At 52.6% G+C, this 16,670-nt stretch overlaps 1 protein-coding gene across 4 annotated transcripts; it reads left to right on the forward strand.

Annotated features, from left to right (window-relative positions):
- The first annotated feature begins 4,735 nt into the window (after window positions 1–4,735).
- LOC125628199 (uncharacterized) lies at window positions 4,736–15,383 on the forward strand. Of its 4 annotated transcripts, none has more exons than XR_012665822.1 (3): window positions 5,357–10,615; window positions 13,637–13,921; window positions 14,423–15,383. XR_012665822.1 is itself a non-coding variant. In XM_048833081.2 (3 exons), exons 2-3 carry the CDS (start codon window positions 13,657–13,659, stop codon window positions 14,660–14,662), a joined length of 402 nt encoding a protein of 133 aa, XP_048689038.2. In that variant the 5' UTR covers window positions 5,357–10,615; window positions 13,637–13,656; the 3' UTR covers window positions 14,663–15,383. The 4 variants fall into 4 exon arrangements, 1 of the variants encoding a protein (XP_048689038.2); XR_012665823.1 differs by having other exon boundaries at window positions 13,637–13,916; XM_048833081.2 differs by having other exon boundaries at window positions 13,637–13,818.
- The last annotated feature ends 1,287 nt before the right edge of the window (window positions 15,384–16,670 follow it).

A 16,670-nucleotide genomic window follows, 5' to 3' on the forward strand; every position in this document is an offset into this window, starting at 1 on the left:
AGGTGACACCTTCTGCCCGGGAAACTGGACAAAGGCTGGAGGAGGAGCCGGGAGTGTGGCTGGCTGAGACGGCTGGAGGGGGTTTCAGTTTGGAGCTGGCTGGGGAAACGGAGGGAGGCCCAGAACCAGTGTCTGGCTCCCTACCCCCCAAGATGGACTGTGTTCCTGTCATCTAATAAACCTTCTGTTTTACTGGCTGGCTGAGAGTCACGGTGAAAAGCAGGAAGAGGGGGGTGCAGGGCCCTGACTCCCCCACACTTCGTGACAACTGGTGTCAGCGGTGGGATGTACTGCACCCGGGGGATGGCGCTTTCTGCAGTAAGTGACCGGGGACAGTAAAACGAAGGGGGATTGATGAGGACCAGGCATGCTGAAGGCTCAGAGAGGAGCGGTTTTGGGGGGGCAGAGAAGCTACGCTTAACCCCTGGGAGGGTGTGACCAGTGAGAAGGACTGTTGCAATAACGGGGTTCCCCTGGGAACCGCGGTGAGCGATTCCAGGGGTAGAGGAGTCTGCGGCTTGACCCTGGGAGTCTGCGGCTTGACCTGGAGAAGGGCTGCACAGTCGGGGTTCTTCCTGGAAACCCTGGCGTGCTGAGAGCACCCAGGCCTGCGAGTCCACCGCAACTTGGGGCCAGCGGGGAGATGTATAACCATCACCTTAAGAGGGACCTGGTCGAGCTGTGCAAGCAGAGGGGCCTGCGCATTGGAAAACCCACCAAAGAACAGCTGATTGCCCAGCTGGAGGAGGAGGATCGCTCAGAAGAGCGGATCCCTGTCTCTGAGAGAAGCAGCCCGGCAGATGCAGGGCGGGCACCGGTGTCTGTCCCAGATGGGAGGGGTCAGACTGCTGCCGAGGGCATCTCGAAGCCCCTCCTACCTATGGCTAGGGGAGCCCGGCAAACACCGAGGGCACCGTGACCCCCGTGGCCAGCTGGGCATCCTCCCGGCGGAGCTCCCCATTGCTGGAGCTGAGGCGGCTGGAAGGGGAGAGGGAGCGAAAACGGAAAGAGCTGGAGGATCGAGCGAAGGAGCGGGAGAATTGGGAAAAACAGCAGCAGCATGAACTGGAGTTGGCAAGTGCCGCTGGATGCAGATGCCCGGCTGAAATCGGCCTTTATCACCCCTCTGGGGCTCTATGAGTTCCTGACCCTGCCTTTCGGCCTCAAGGGAGCGCCGGCCACCTTCCAGCGCCTGGTGGACCAGCTCCTGAGGGGGATGGAGAGTTTTGCCGTGGCGTATATTGATGACATCTGTGTCTTTAGCCAGACCTGGGAGGACCACGTGTCCCAGGTTAGACAAGTGCTGGACCGACTCCAGGGGGCTGGGCTGACTGTAAAAGCGGAGAAGTGCAAGGTGGGGATGGTGGAAGTATCTTACCTGGGCCACCAGGTGGGGAGCGGCTGCCTGAAGCCGGAACCAGCCAAGGTGGAGGGGATCAGAGACTGGCCCGCTCCCCACACCAAAAAGCAGGTCCAGGCCTTTATTGGGATGGCAGGGTGTTATTGAAGGTTTGTGCCCCACTTTAGCTCTGCAGCCACCCCCATCGCTGAGCTAGGCAAGAAGGGGAAGCCAGACAAGGTGGTCTGGACCGAGCAGTGCCAGGTGGCTTTCCGCGCCCTGAAGGAGGCTCTGGTCAGCGGCCCAGTTCTGGCAAACCCAGACTCTGACAAGCCCTTTGTGGTGTTCACCGACGCCTCCGACACGGGACTGGGGGCGGTGTTAATGCAGGAGGACGAAAAGGGGGAGAGACACCCCATCGTGTTCCTGAGCAAGAAGTTGCTACCCCGGGAGCAACACTACGCGGCCATCGAGAAGGAGTGCCTGGCCATGGTGTGGGCCCTCAAGAAACTAGAGCCCTCTCTCTTCGGGCGACACTTCACCGTCTACACCGACCACTCGCCCCTGACCTGGCTGCACCAGATGAAAGGAGCCAACGCCAAGCTCCTGAGATGGAGCCTGCTCCTGCAGGATTACGACATGGACGTGGTCCACATGAAGGGAAGTGCCAACCTGATAGCGGATGCGCTGTCCCGGAGAGGGGGCCCCGAACTTCCCCAGGTCACTGGTCACAGTGACCCCGCTCAGTTCAGTCTCGAAGGGGGGAGCGATGTGACGGAGCAGGGAGGGGGGCGGATGGACCTGGGAATGTTGGGTGGGAGTTTTACTGGGACTGGCTGCATTGGGGATGGGGTAGCAGGGGGTGACTTCACTTGAGGGATGATACTTGAGCATGTAACCTGAGCCAGGAGGGGGCTGGGGCCAGCTGAGGAGCCGGAGGGTGTGGCTGGGGGAGACGGCTGGAGGGGGTTTCAGTTTGGAGCTGGCTGGGGAAATGGAGGGAGGCCCAGCACCGGGGTCTGGGCTCCCTGTCCCGCAAGATGGATCTGACTGAGGGGTCCTGTTCTCTGCACCTGCTCTGGTTTAGACCATGTTTCTGTCGGCTAATAAACCTTCTGTTTTACTGGCTGGCTGTGAGTCACGGTGAATAGCAGGAAGTGGGGGGTGCAGGGCTCTGACTCCCCCACACTGTGACACCCCCTGTTGCACCCCTCCTGCACCCTTCTGCACCCCAAGCCCTTGCCCTGAGCCCCTTCCTGCACACTGCACCCCCTCCCACTCCCTGCACTCCCTCCCGCACCCCAACCCCCTGCCCCAGCCCTACATTCATTGCCCTGCATGCAATTTCCCCACCCAGATGTGGCCCTCAGGCCAAAAAGTTTGCCCACCCCTGACCTAGATCAATCAAGTGAGGATGTTGGGAACACTGGGGCATGGCCACTAGGTAACTCGAGGGGATGGAAGACCACGAGTGTCGATGAAGCCCCCTCGCACTAGGCCCCGGTGTCCTTGCCGCCCCCCCCCCCCCCCCCCCCCCGCCTGGAGGCACACACAGCAGTTATGCTGAGAATCTGCAACAGTATGTTGCAGAGTCAGACTGCCTGAAACTAAGCAAGGCCAAACAGGGGAGATATGGAAGAACAATGCTGAATAAAGCAGCTTTATGTAGAGTTTAACAAATGATACAGAGAATCAGGGAACTAGCTGGGAACTGGATTGGCTGGCTATATGGCTACTTGGGGCAGCTTGCTATTGGATAAGTATGCTGGGAAAAAGGATGTATAAAAGCCTGTGTAACTTCCTGCTCTGTTGTACAGGATTTGAGATTCAAATCTCCCTGTACCTTTTTGAAGCTTCAAATAAACTTTTCTGCTTCTCCACCCCGTTGTGATTATTGGGTGTAGCACACCGGGTAACGAACCAACTCAAGCTGTTGTTCAGCCTCTCGGCACTGGGTGCCGGCAACAGCTTTTGGCGTCCCTGGGTGGGCGACGAGGCTGCAATTTAGCCTTGCCCGGACCCCTCCTGGAGGTCGAGGATTGCGGCGAGAACCGACGCCCAGCGCGCACCGGTGAGTTCATCGGGGGCCTCGGAGGAGACGCGATTTGATCGACCCCAGAGGGCACAACGGTGCAACGCACTCATATAGTGGAGAAGCTGTTGTGGACGGCGGTGAAGAACCGGTCCCTTAGACATGGGGGAGGAGCAGCTGCAGGCCACGGTGAAGAACCGGTCCCTTGGATAAGGTAGGAACCTTTTAAAATCCGGATTCTGTGCTCTGTTGGAACCTGGGGATGCCCAGAGTTACCCTGTAGGTATGGGACAGGGACAGAGCTCAGAGGTTAGGGCACGGTGTACGCCCCTAGAGTGCATTCTAGCAAACTGGAAGGTATTTGGTGCGGATCCGATGACTAAGAGCCAATTAAAACGATTCTGTACAGTTGACTGGCCTCAATATCAACTAGAGGACCAGGAGTGGTGGCCACCAGGAGGGTCAATTAATTACAACACGATCATAGAATATAAGGGTTGGAAGGGACCCCAGAAGGTCATCTAGTCCAACCCCCTGCTCAAAGCAGGACCAATTCCCAGTTAAATCATCCCAGCCAGGGCTTTGTCAAGCCTGACCTTAAAAACCTCTAAGGAAGGAGATTCTACCACCTCCCTAGGTAACGCATTCCAGTGTTTCACCACCCTCTTAGTGAAAAAGTTTTTCCTAATATCCAATCTAAACCTCCCCCACTGCAGCTTGAGACCATTACTCCTCGTTCTGTCATCTGCTACCATTGAGAACAGTCTAGAGCCATCCTCTTTGGAACCCCCTTTCAGGTAGTTGAAAACAGCTATCAAATCCCCCCTCATTCTTCTCTTCTGCAGGCTAAACAATCCCAGCTCCCTCAGCCTCTCCTCATAACTCATGTGTTCCAGACCCCTAATCATTTTTGTTGCCCTTCGCTGGACTCTCTCCAATTTATCCACATCCTTCTTGAAGTGTGGGGCCCAAAACTGGACACAGTACTCCAGATGAGGCCTCACCAATGTCGAATAGAGGGGAACGATCACGTCCCTCGATCTGCTCGCTATGCCCCTACTTATACATCCCAAAATGCCATTGGCCTTCTTGGCAACAAGGGCACACTGCTGACTCATATCCAGCTTCTCGTCCACTGTCACCCCTAGGTCCTTTTCCGCAGAACTGCTGCCTAGCCATTCGGTCCCTAGTCTGTAGCTGTGCATTGGGTTCTTCCGTCCTAAGTGCAGGACCCTGCACTTATCCTTATTGAACCTCATCAGATTTCTTTTGGCCCAATCCTCCAATTTGTCTAGGTCCTTCTGTATCCTATCCCTCCCCTCCAGCGTATCTACCACTCCTCCCAGTTTAGTATCATCCGCAAATTTGCTGAGAGTGCAATCCACACCATCCTCCAGATCATTTATGAAGATATTGAACAAAACCGGCCCCAGGACCGACCCTTGGGGCACTCCACTTGATACCGGCTGCCAACTAGACATGGAGCCATTGATCACTACCCGTTGAGCCCGACAATCTAGCCAGCTTTCTACCCACCTTATAGTGCATTCTTCCAGCCCATACTTCCTTAACTTGCTGACAAGAATACTGTGGGAGACCGTGTCAAAAGCTTTGCTAAAGTCAAGAAACACAATTAGTGATCCTCCAATTAGTTTTGTTTTGTCAGTGAATGGGTAAATGGAATGAATATTTGTATGCACAAGCGTTTATGGCTTTAAGAAATAGAAAAGAGCTGTAATTCTGCAAAGTTGTAATTTGACTCCGACTGGTTCGGTAGTAGCTAATGTTAGTCTCCAGACCCCCACCCCCACTGTAATGGCAGAGCCGGTGTCCCCTTCGGCCCCCACATCCCCACCTTATAAGGGTAGGATGCCTCGGGTTACAGAGATTGTCCCCTCGGTGGTACTCTATCCTTTGCTTACCGAGACTGTTGTGGCTTGCCCGGGGCAGACGGATGTCAGGCTACCACTATGCAAGTTTACATCCATGTGCCATTCAATCCAATAGACCTAGCAGCTTTTAAAACACAGGCTGGGGAATTCTCAACGAACCCAAGCAGGTTTATTTCAGTCTTTGAGGGGTGCCTCAGTAGTCACAAGCCGATTGAGAGGACTGTAATATCCTCCTGAGAACCCTGTTGTCTGAGGTGGAGAGGGATCGGGTTACAGCTAAGGCAAGGGGAGCGTCAGCGTTCAAGCGAAAAAAAAAAAAGAAAGGAAGCTATCTGTCAAGTTCCTACCCCAAGTAACCGTAAGCGGCTCAGGGCATTTCTGGGTATGGCAGGCTTTTGCAGGATATGGATCCCAGAGTTTGGACTGTGGGCTAAACCCCTGTACGACTGTGTAAAAGGAGCAGATCATGACCCCTTCTATTGGACCCCAGAGGCTGACAGGGCATTTAAAATCCTGAAAAGAAAATTGATGGAAGCCCCGGCTCTGGGCCTGCCGGATCTCTCTAAGCCATTTCAGTTGTATGTACATGAACGAAGGGGGGTGGCCCTAGGAGTGCTCACACAGCTGTTAGGAGCATGGAAGCGTCCTGTGGCTTATTTTTCTAAGCAATTGGATCAGGTTGCAAAGGGTTGGCCGGCATGTTTACGGGCGGTCACAGCTACTGCCCTATTGCTTGAGGAAGCCGAGAAGCTAACATTGGGAGGGGTTATGCAAATCTATACTCCCCATATGGTCCGAGCCTTATTGGATGCAAAGGCAGGGCTTTGGCTCACCCAGGCTCCATTGCTCGGTACCAGGCTAAGCTGTTAGAGAACTCTGAAGTCACCCTACAGCCTTGCCCCTCCCTTAACCCAGCCACCCTCTTGCCAGAAACAGAGGAACAGAAACATGACTGTTTAGAGATCATAGACGCCCAGTACTCCAGCCGTCCGGATTTAAAGGATGTACCTCTCCCAAATGCAGATTATGAGTGGTACACTGATGGTAGCAGCACTGTAATAGATGGGCAAAGGAGGGCGGGTTATGCTGTTGTGACCCTCCATGACACTGTGGAAGCTGAAGGTTTGCCTGCTGGGACCTCTGCCCAGCTGGCCGAACTAATAGCCCTGACTCGTGCACTTGAACTGTCAAAAGGAAAGCGGGTCAACATTTTTACTGATTCAAAGTATGCTTTTGGGGTGCTGTATGCTCATGCTGGCCTATGGAAGCAAAGGGGAATGCTGACAGCCCAAGGCTCCCCAGTCAAGTACGGGCCCCAAATCCTCCGGCTCCTAGAAGCCGTACAACTCCCCTCGGAAGTGGCGGTGGTACACTGTAAAGCCCATCAAAGGGAGGATCAAGATGTGGCCAGAGGTAACGCCCGGGCAGATAGAGAGGCTAAGCATGCTGCCACCCTGCCATCCCCTCAGGCTGAGAACGCCCATATGCATGCCCTTGTCCCATCAGGAGGGGAGCTTCCAACCCCTCAGTACTCTGGGGAGGAGAGACAGCTAACTGACAAACTCGGTCTCCGGGAAAAGGAGGGATGGCTCCATTCCCCAGAAGGGAAGGTCCTCTTACCAAAGGGCCTGATCCGGCCGGTGCTGCAGAAACTACATCAAACCACTCATGCTGGCAGGGAAGCACTTATCCAGCTAATGGGAAAATACTTTATCACTTCCGGACTCCGACCCCTGGCTGCCCAGGTACAAGCGGACTGCTTAGTCTGCCAAAAGAATAACCCCCGACCGGGACATCCTGTGCCACCAGCTGCCCTGGAACCCACTCCGGGCCCCGGACAAGTGTGGCAAATAGACGTTACTGAGTTTCCCCGGACCCAAGGGTTCAAATATCTCCTTGTTATAGTGGATCGGTTCAGCGGATGGCCAGAAGCCTTCCCATGCCGTAACTGCACTGCCAGGACAGTGGCCCTCAAGTTTGTTAAGGAGATCATTCCTCGCTTTGGACTCCCCCTGTGGATGGAATCTGACAATGGGACACACTTCACATCAAAAATCATTCAAAGCATCTCACATGCCTTACAGATCCCCTGGAAACTCCATACGCCCTGGAGACCGCAAGCCAGTGGGGTAGTGGAGCGTATCAATCAGACCCTTAAACGGCATCTCTCAAAAGTGTGCCAAGAAGCCTCACTGCGATGGCCTGATGCTTTGCCCCTCGTCCTACTCCGTATCCGCGTTCTCCCAAAGGGTAGATTAGGGCTCAGTCCCTTTGAAATTATGTTTGGAAGGGCATGGCCCATGAATGGCACCCCGGTTCTGTCAGGGGAATGGGAGTTGGGTAATGTTTTTTTGTCACAGTATATGTGTTCCCTGTCTGCTGTTCTCTTGTCTCTTCACAGGTATACCAAGGATTCCCAGCCTCTCCCCTTGGACTCTCCCGTTCACTCCTTACAGCCCGGTGACTCTGTGCTTGTTCGTACCTGGAAAGACGAGCCTCTCCAGGAAAAGTGGAAAGGACCCTATACCGTCCTGCTGACCTCCCATACAGCGGCAAAGATCGAGGGACACAAGAACTGGATCCATCACTCTCGTCTGAAGGCAGTACCTGCCCCCTCGTCAGCAGAACAGTGGACCGTCCAACCTGCTGACTCCTCATCTAGTGACGATCTCGGGCTAAAGCTACTGTTTAAAAGACACAAATAGCGGGCACCTTAATGCTAAAATGGGCCCACCCAGGTATTGGAGACCTTGGGTTGGGAAGACTCTGGTAATAATTAATTGGGTAACATTGTTATTCTTTGTATTGGTATTTCCTAACTGTGCATATCGGGAGCATAACTCCTTTGTTTTGCTTGCGCACCATGTTGCTAATTTAACAAACCAGACTGATTGCTGGGTATGTGCTCCAACTCCACTGTCCCCCAAGACGGGAATGCCCCTTGACATGCTGCCCCTGACCCTAGCAGAATTAGCCACCCCCAAAGAGCAGGAAAGAACAAACTCGCCGTTCTGGAACAAGACCTCTTTACAGCAAGCCACCTATCAGGACCAGGAGTATTCAGTTGCAGTACTCACTGAGGGAGTGTTATGTTTTACCCGAAACCAATCTGATCACTATGGGCATCCTGTGGGAAAGAGCTCCTGTGTTATTACACAGTGGGCTGATGGGTATTGGATAAAGACCAACAGGGGAGGCCAGCAGTGTGGGTGTAATGGTTCCTCCCCTTTTAGGGAAACTCTTACAAATAATCTTACCACAAAAAAGGGGTTTGGAAATATAACTTGCCGTCCAGTTAATATCTCCAATGTAGCAAGCCAATGGTGGGTTTGTAGTGGTCCCTATGGCGAGTGTAATTTGAACGGGACAATTAGAAATGCCCCCACTTGTACCCAATCAGGAGGATGGGATGCCCCCCTAGGGGCATATGACCTGTTTGGAAAAGCAGCCTTAAATATCCCAGGAATCCCCTTAAGAAACAGTCCTTACTGGGCCCTACAGGGTCACTATTTTGTATGTGGCCGAAAGGCTTACAAGGTGCTGCCAGCCAACTGGACAGGTAGCTGTTATATAGCTCATGGAGTTCCTCATCTTTCCATAACTGCCACGCTGCCCAAAGGAAAGATTAGAAATGCCCAAGACACCTCTGTTGAGTCACGAGAAAAGACCCTGCGGCGACTGACTACGGCATTGGAGGGCAAGATGAAGAATCCCCTCACAACCGAGAAGCTGGTAGGGTGCTCTGTACTGGGAACAGCACCACTGTTTACCGGGCCAGCCATGGCAGGCATAGGCCGCTATACTGTAAGCCTGCAAATGGTACTTGAGAAGGTGGCCTTAGAGTTAGAGGACTCGGTTAGTGATTTAGGGTCAACAGTAAAAACATTAAATAAAGAGGTACAGCAGCTCAGGACGTTTTCCCTCCAAAACAGGCTGGCTTTGGACTATCTCTTGGCATCCCAAGGGGGGTTTGTGCCCTCGTCGGGCCCCGATGTTGTGTATATGTCAATGATAGCAGTTATGAGATCTATGAAAAGGTGGTACAGGCTGAGGCCCATGCCCGAGCCGGAGCACAGGTTGCCTACACTGCCCCAGAGAGCGATTGGTTGCAAACCTTGTTTTCAGGCTGGGGTTTGTCGTCTTGGCTTGGTGGTTTATTTAGCCTGCTATTGAAATTTCTCTTTCCTGTATTGCTTGTATTACTGGTATTATGCTGTGCGGTATCATGTGTCAGGGCCCTTTTGCAAAAGTTAATAAGTCACTCTCTTCAGGGCTATCACAGAGTGCTTATGCAAAGTCATATTGTAAAGAAATAAGTAGCCCAAGTGAGAAAACTCAGAGCCAAGGTTGTTGAGTGTTCTCAAAGGGGGGAGTTGTTGGGAACACTGGGGCATGGCCACTAGGTAACTCGAGGGGATGGAAGACCACGAGTGTCGATGAAGCCCCCTCGCACTAGGCCCCGGTGTCCTTGCCCCCCCCCCCCCCCCCCCGCCTGGAGGCACACACAGCAGTTATGCTGAGAATCTGCAACAGTATGTTGCAGAGTCAGACTGCCTGAAACTAAGCAAGGCCAAACAGGGGAGATATGGAAGAACAATGCTGAATAAAGCAGCTTTATGTAGAGTTTAACAAATGATACAGAGAATCAGGGAACTAGCTGGGAACTGGATTGGCTGGCTATATGGCTACTTGGAGCAGCTTGCTATTGGATAAGTATGCTGGGGAAAAGGATGTATAAAAGCCTGTGTAACTTCCTGCTCTGTTGTACAGGATTTGAGATTCAAATCTCCCTGTACCTTTTTGAAGCTTCAAATAAACTTTTCTGCTTCTCCACCCCGTTGTGATTATTGGGTGTAGCACACCGGGTAACGAACCACTCAAGCTGTTGTTCAGCCTCTCGGCACTGGGTGCCGGCAACAAGGACAGCCCCTAGCTGTGCGTCTGTCAGCTCCCTCTATGTCTGACTGTCTAGCTCCCTCCTGGCTGGCCCCAGGACTGTAACCGACAGTCCTGTTGCAGCAGGCAGGGGACCTGTGACCAAAGGCCAAAGTCCCCCCGCTTTGCTGCAGCCCCACATCCTGGAGGGGCCTTTTGCAGGAAATCAGCAGGTGCATCTGCCCTGCCCCACACCCCTCAGGAAGTCAGGGAGAGGCTGGGCCTTTGCAGCGGTTTCTGTTTCATTCTGCATCATCCCTTCAGCCGCCTGATGCATCCCAGAAGGGTCCACAAAGCCATTTAATTCCTAACACAAGACCTGACGGATTTCCCACTGTGAATCCCTTGACAGACGTCCCCCCGGGGCCTCCAGCACGTCGGAAAGGTCCCGCCACCGACTCGCTCCTCGACGGGACGGTAAAACGCTCGCAGGGCAATAGGCGGGGGGGAGCTGGAGCCGGTTCGCTGGAGCCGGTGGTTCAATTTCGAAGCCCTTTTAGAACCGGCTGTTCCGTGGGGAGAACCGGCTCGAAAAGGGCTTCGAAATGCAACATGGGGCTAAGCGTGGGGCCTTAGGCGCCGACTCCACGGGTGCTCCAGCCCTGGAGCCCCCACGGGGACAATTTGGTGGGTGCAGAGCCCCCACCGGCAGCTCCCCTGAACCCACCGCCCCGCCCTGCTTCTCCGCCCCCCCGCCTCCTCCCCTGAACCCACCGCCCTGAGGGGCCTCTGCCTTCTTATAGAATCATAGAATCATAGAATATAAGGGTTGGAAAGGACCCCAGAAGGTCATCTAGTCCAACCCCCTGCTTGAAGCAGGACCAATTCCCAGTTAAATCATCCCAGCCAGGGCTTTGTCAAGCCTGACCTTAAAAACCTCTAAGGAAGGAGATTCTACCACCTCCCTAGGTAACGCATTCCAGTGTTTCACCACCCTCCTAGTGAAAAAGTTTTTCCTAATATCCAATCTAAACCTCCCCCACTGCAGCTTGAGACCATTACTCCTCGTTCTGTCATCTGCTACCATTGAGAACAGTCTAGAGCCATCCTCTTTGGAACCCCCTTTCAGGTAGTTGAAAGCAGCTATCAAATCCCCCCTCATTCTTCTCTTCTGCAGGCTAAACAATCCAAGCTCCCTCAGCCTCTCCTCATAACTCATGTGTTCCAGACCCCTAATCATTTTTGTTGCCCTTCGCTGGACTCTCTCCAATTTATCCACATCCTTCTTGAAGTGTGGGGCCCAAAACTGGACACAGTACTCCAGATGAGGCCTCACCAATGTCAAATAGAGGGGAACGATCACGTCCCTCGATCTGCTCGCTATGCCCCTACTTATACATCCCAAAATGCCATTGGCCTTCTTGGCAACAAGGGCACACTGCTGACTCATATCCAGCTTCTCGTCCACTGTCACCCCTAGGTCCTTTTCCGCAGAACTGCTGCCTAGCCATTCGGTCCCTAGTCTGTAGCTGTGCATTGGGTTCTTCCGTCCTAAGTGCAGGACCCTGCACTTATCCTTATTGAACCTCATCAGATTTCTTTTGGCCCAATCCTCCAATTTGTCTAGGTCCTTCTGTATCCTATCCCTCCCCTCCAGCGTATCTACCACTCCTCCCAGTTTAGTATCATCCGCAAATTTGCTGAGAGTGCAATCCACACCATCCTCCAGATCATTTATGAAGATATTGAACAAAACCGGCCCCAGGACCGACCCTTGGGGCACTCCACTTGATACCGGCTGCCAACTAGATATGGAGCCATTGATCACTACCCGTTGAGCCCGACAATCTAGCCAGCTTTCTACCCACCTTGTAGTGCATTCATCCAGCCCATACTTCCTTAACTTGCTGACAAGAATACTGTGGGAGACAGTGTCAAAAGCTTTGCTAAAGTCAAGAAACAATACATCCACTGCTTTCCCTTCATCCACAGAACCAGTAATCTCATCATAGAAGGCGATTAGATTAGTCAGACATGACCTTCCCTTGGTGAATCCATGCTGACTGCTCCTGATCACTTTCCTCTCATGCAAGTGCTTCAGGATTGATTCTTTGAGGACCTGCTCCATGATTTTTCCAGGGACTGAAGTGAGGCTGACTGGCCTGTAGTTCCCAGGATCCTCCTTCTTCCCTTTTTTAAAGATTGGCACTACATTAGCCTTTTTCCAGTCATCCGGGACTTCCCCGGTTCGCCATGAGTTTTCAAAGATAATGGCCAATGGCTCTGCAATCACAGCCGCCAGTTCCTTCAGCACTCTCGGATGCAACTCGTCTGGTCCCATGGACTTGTGCACGTCCAGCTTTTCTAAAAAGTCCCTAACCACCTCTATCTCCACAGAGGGCTGGCCATCTCTTCCCCATTTTGTGATGCCCAGCGTAGCAGTCTGGGAGCTGACCTTGTTAGTGAAAACAGAGGCAAAAAAAGCATTGAGTACATTAGCTTTTTCCACATCCTTCCTGAACCCACCGCCCCGCCCCGGAGCACCCAGGTCGTTTTTTGATGTGATCAGTGCGGGGAGCGGCCGCTCCCCCTGCTCCCCCACAGCTACGCTCCCCCGCCCCTAGGAGCCAGAGGGACCTGCCAGATGCTTCCTGGGAGCTGCCCCAGGTAAGCACCCCCGGGACTCCCCACCTCGCCCCCCGGCAGGTGCCTCTGGCTCTTAGGGGTAGGATGGGCACCCACTACGGTGGCCCATCAGACCCTCCTGCTCGGTTCTGGGGGCAGCCAGGGGACAGGGGAGGGGGTGGATGGGGCAAGGGTCCGGGGGGGGCAACGACCCCCTCGTGGGGTGCAGAGGGGACCGGTTGTTAGGATTTTGTATGCTCATCACTGGCAATAGGACAGGGGGACGGTGGCGCACAGGGGCAGAACGCTGGCCTTGGGGAACGCCTGGATGGGGGTCGTCAGCCTAGGTGGCTGCCCCGGGACTGCCAGTGGTACGGCTGGGAGCGTCGTGTGGTCTTGAGACAGGAGCCAGCTGGACATGGTTTAGAGCAGGTCCGAGGTGGCGGGGTTGCCAGATTTTTGGGGTGCTCTGTGAAGCAGGAAGGGGGTCAGTGTGTATTTGGGGGGATAGAGGAGGTGGCTGGGGATAGATAGATAGATAGATAGATAGATAGATAGATAGATAGATAGATAGATAGATAGGGGGGTGGATGGGGTTAGATCGATAGCCCAGCATATCTTGGTCAACGCTAGTGTCATTTCCAAGCCGGTTGTTCTCATTCTGCCTTTGTCTGTGAGATTAAAGAGACCCCGTATCTCTAAAATCTCCTCCCTGTCTGGATACTTATAGACCAGGATCAAGCCATCATAGGTCTGAGCTGGGGTGGGGGTGTGATGGATTCTGGGCTAGATGGGCCCAGGGGTTTCATCTTATGTGATTGGGGACATTCCCACTTTATCCTCCACTTGATGTTCTTCCTCTCCGTTCCTCAGGAGTTAATTATCTCTGCACCATGTTGAACAACGACAAATGCATACTTATTGAAATCCTGGAAGAGCTGAGTGACAAAGACTTTGAAAATTTCAAATGGTATCTGAAGAATGAAGCTGATGAGAAGAAAATGAGGGTTTCCTCTTTGGATGGAGCCGACCGGAAAGAGACCATCGACAAGATGGTGAGCCACTTCGGAAGCAATCAGGCCCTGAAAAAAGCCAGGAAGGTCCTGGAAGCCATACCGAGGAAAGATCTCGCTGACAAGTTAATGAAGAAAGAGTTAGGTAAAGGGAATGGAGCAGGGGGAGGAGCAAAACAGGGCCAGGAACCTCATTAACGAGAGATTTTGAGAAGCCAGTGGACACACCTCTTTGGGGCCTCCACTAGCACTTCCTTCCCCGCCCCAGATCTGTCCTTGTGTCCCAGGCCAGACCCAAACCCAGAAGCCACCTAACAACTGGGGGCACAAGTTGGCCAGGTATGTATGGACATCGGGAACGCTTTGACTTCAGGCTGAGTGACGGGGGCTGGTCAAGGTGACTAAAACTTTCAGGTCCTGTGACCTCGTAGACTCCTGCTGGCTGTTCCCAACCCCTATTCCTCTCCGTAGCTGCCACCCCCAAAGACCTCGGGCCCAACACCTGCCGCCCCCCACCTTCATGGACTCGGCTGGATGAACGATCCCGACGTGACCAGCCCAGCAAGCCCTTGGGTTAATCTTTGGGACACTAATTACTAAAATCATTTAAGATTAATTATTTCATTTATTTATTTATTTATTTAAGATTGGAAAACAAGCTTGGCAGAGGATAAAGGAGGAGCTGAAGGGGACCACGGAGGAGGAGCTCAAGGGGACAACAGAGGAGGAGCCCAAGGGGACAGCGGAGGAAGAGCTCAAGGGGACAGCAGAGGAGGAGCTCAAGGGGACAGTGGAGGAAGAGTTCAAGGGGACAACGGAGGAGGAGCTCAAGGGGACAACAGAGGAGGAGCTCAAGGAGACAACGGAGGAGGAGCTCAAAAACTAAAAGAAAGACTGGTTGCGGCTATGCTAGGCTTGGGCTGTTTAGGAATGATAGCAGAGGCGATAGTTCCATTAGAAATGTGTCTTCTTATACCAGTCGGAGCAGCAGTACTAGGATATTTGTGTGACAAATATAGAGGTCTGTGAACTTCCCTTTGACTTGCAATGAGGCCTCGCTCTCTCTCTCTCTGTTTCTATTGTGTCTATTGTGGTTGTTATCAAGGTAGCCTCTCTGCTCAGGTCTGAGACCTTTGCTCAGGAACTCCTGTTGGATTAAAGTAATAATTAGAACATTTATGTTCCGGGAAGATGTGAGAAAGTATGGCCCAGAACAGACCCCGGAGCTGGCCCGACCATTAGAGAGAAATATGCCTCTCAGCTTGCTGAGTTTGTGCTAATTGAAATATGCCTGTCAGTTTACAAGGTCGGTGTTAATTATACCAGCACATCCCGAGAGACAAAACGTCTGTCCTAAAGTGCTAAGATTACAGCTGTTGTTACAAATGGTTTCTTAAACTCAGGAACAAGATTTGTTAACCCCCCGTGACATTATTGACTTGAACTGGGACTGTATAGAACATGGTTGCAACCAAAGTCCTGGAGTGGCACCAAATCTTGTATAAAGGGGGTCAAATGAGGTGTCTAACACAAGGTTATGGTTTGCTGGTTATGATTATGCTGTGTACATGTGTGTATCATTTTTATAATTAAAGTTATGAATATTGGCTCTCTACTGTCTGTAGTTCAAACGTATGCTCTGCTTCTGAGTGACACCCCAGACAAGTTGGTGTCAGCTCTGCCTAGCCAGCTTGATGGCCCATTAAGGACCATCAGCGATACGATTGACCCATTGAGAGAAGGCAGACACGCCTGGGGACTCAGCCAGGTAGGCAGGGAACTACCTATGGACAGAACGCTGAGGTGTTTCCAGGCCGTGTGCTGGGCAGCTTGTCTTTGGGACACAGAAAGCAGAGACCACCTGGCAGGAGACTATACAAAGCTGCTGCAGCTCTTCCATCTTGTCTTCAGTCCTGCTTCTGACCTCTGGAGGGACTTTGCTACAAACGGAAGCTTTGACCCAAGGACTGAAGGACCCATCCCAGCTGGGGATGTTCTCCAGAGACTGGATTTGAACCTGCCGTTTATTCCATCGCTGCTGCAAGCCTGAACCAAGAACTTGGCCATCGCTGTATGTCACTGATTCCATTGAACCGATTCTAGCTCTCATCTGTATTTCTTTCCTTTTATGAATAAACCTTTAGACTTTAGAGTCTAAAGGATTGGCAACAGCGTGATTTGTGGGTACGATCTGATTTGTCTATTGACCTGGGTCTGGGGCTTGGTCCTTTGGGATCGAGGGAATCTTTTTTCTTTTCCTGGGGTCTTGGTTTTCATAACCATCTGTCCCCATAACGAGTGGCGCTGGTGGGGATACTGGGAACCTGGAGTGTCTGAGGGAATTGCTTGTGTGACTTGTGGTCAGCCAGCGGGGTGAGACCAAAGTCTGCTCTGTTTGGCTGGTTTGGTGCCTTAGAGGTGGAAAAACCCCAGCCTTGGGCTGTAACTGCCCTGCTTGAAGCAATTTGTCCTGAATTGGCACTCTCAGTTGGGTCCCGCCAGAACCAGCATCATTATACCCCCATCCTGCAAGTTTATCCTGCTTGTTTTCTTTTCATGCATAACAAGTGGTATGAACAAGTTTATTGAAGCCTGTCATACTCCAATGATTATAGGAGGTGTCAAGGTTCCTTCTGTTGCGAATTATACCTCTTAGGTCACGCACAGTTCAAGTCTAGGCTGAGGCACACGAATAAAGTCCACAACTGCAGAGTTTCCAGAGACACTAAGTTTATTACGCTCGAGCGTGGTGCCCCCCTGCTAGTCAGGAGAGGACCCCGAATGCAGGTTATCCAGAGATTATATACCTCTTAGCAAAGCATGTTGCCCTCGTGCATCGGACACCTTAGCCAATAGACAAACCTTTTCCTTATCTACCACCCATCCCTGCTAGG

This window comes from Caretta caretta, chromosome 23 (genome assembly GCF_965140235.1).
Source record: "Caretta caretta isolate rCarCar2 chromosome 23, rCarCar1.hap1, whole genome shotgun sequence".
Lineage (NCBI taxonomy): Eukaryota > Metazoa > Chordata > Testudines > Cheloniidae > Caretta > Caretta caretta.

Excerpts from the sequence above, each read along its gene's own strand:
- LOC125628199 (XM_048833081.2), top strand. The coding sequence starts at position 13,657 with ATGTTGAACAACGACAAATGCATACTTATTGAAATCCTGGAAGAGCTG. Across the intron at positions 13,819-14,422 it reads AAGAGACCATCGACAAGATG|ATTGGAAAACAAGCTTGGCA; the intron begins GTGAGCCACTTC and ends TATTTATTTAAG.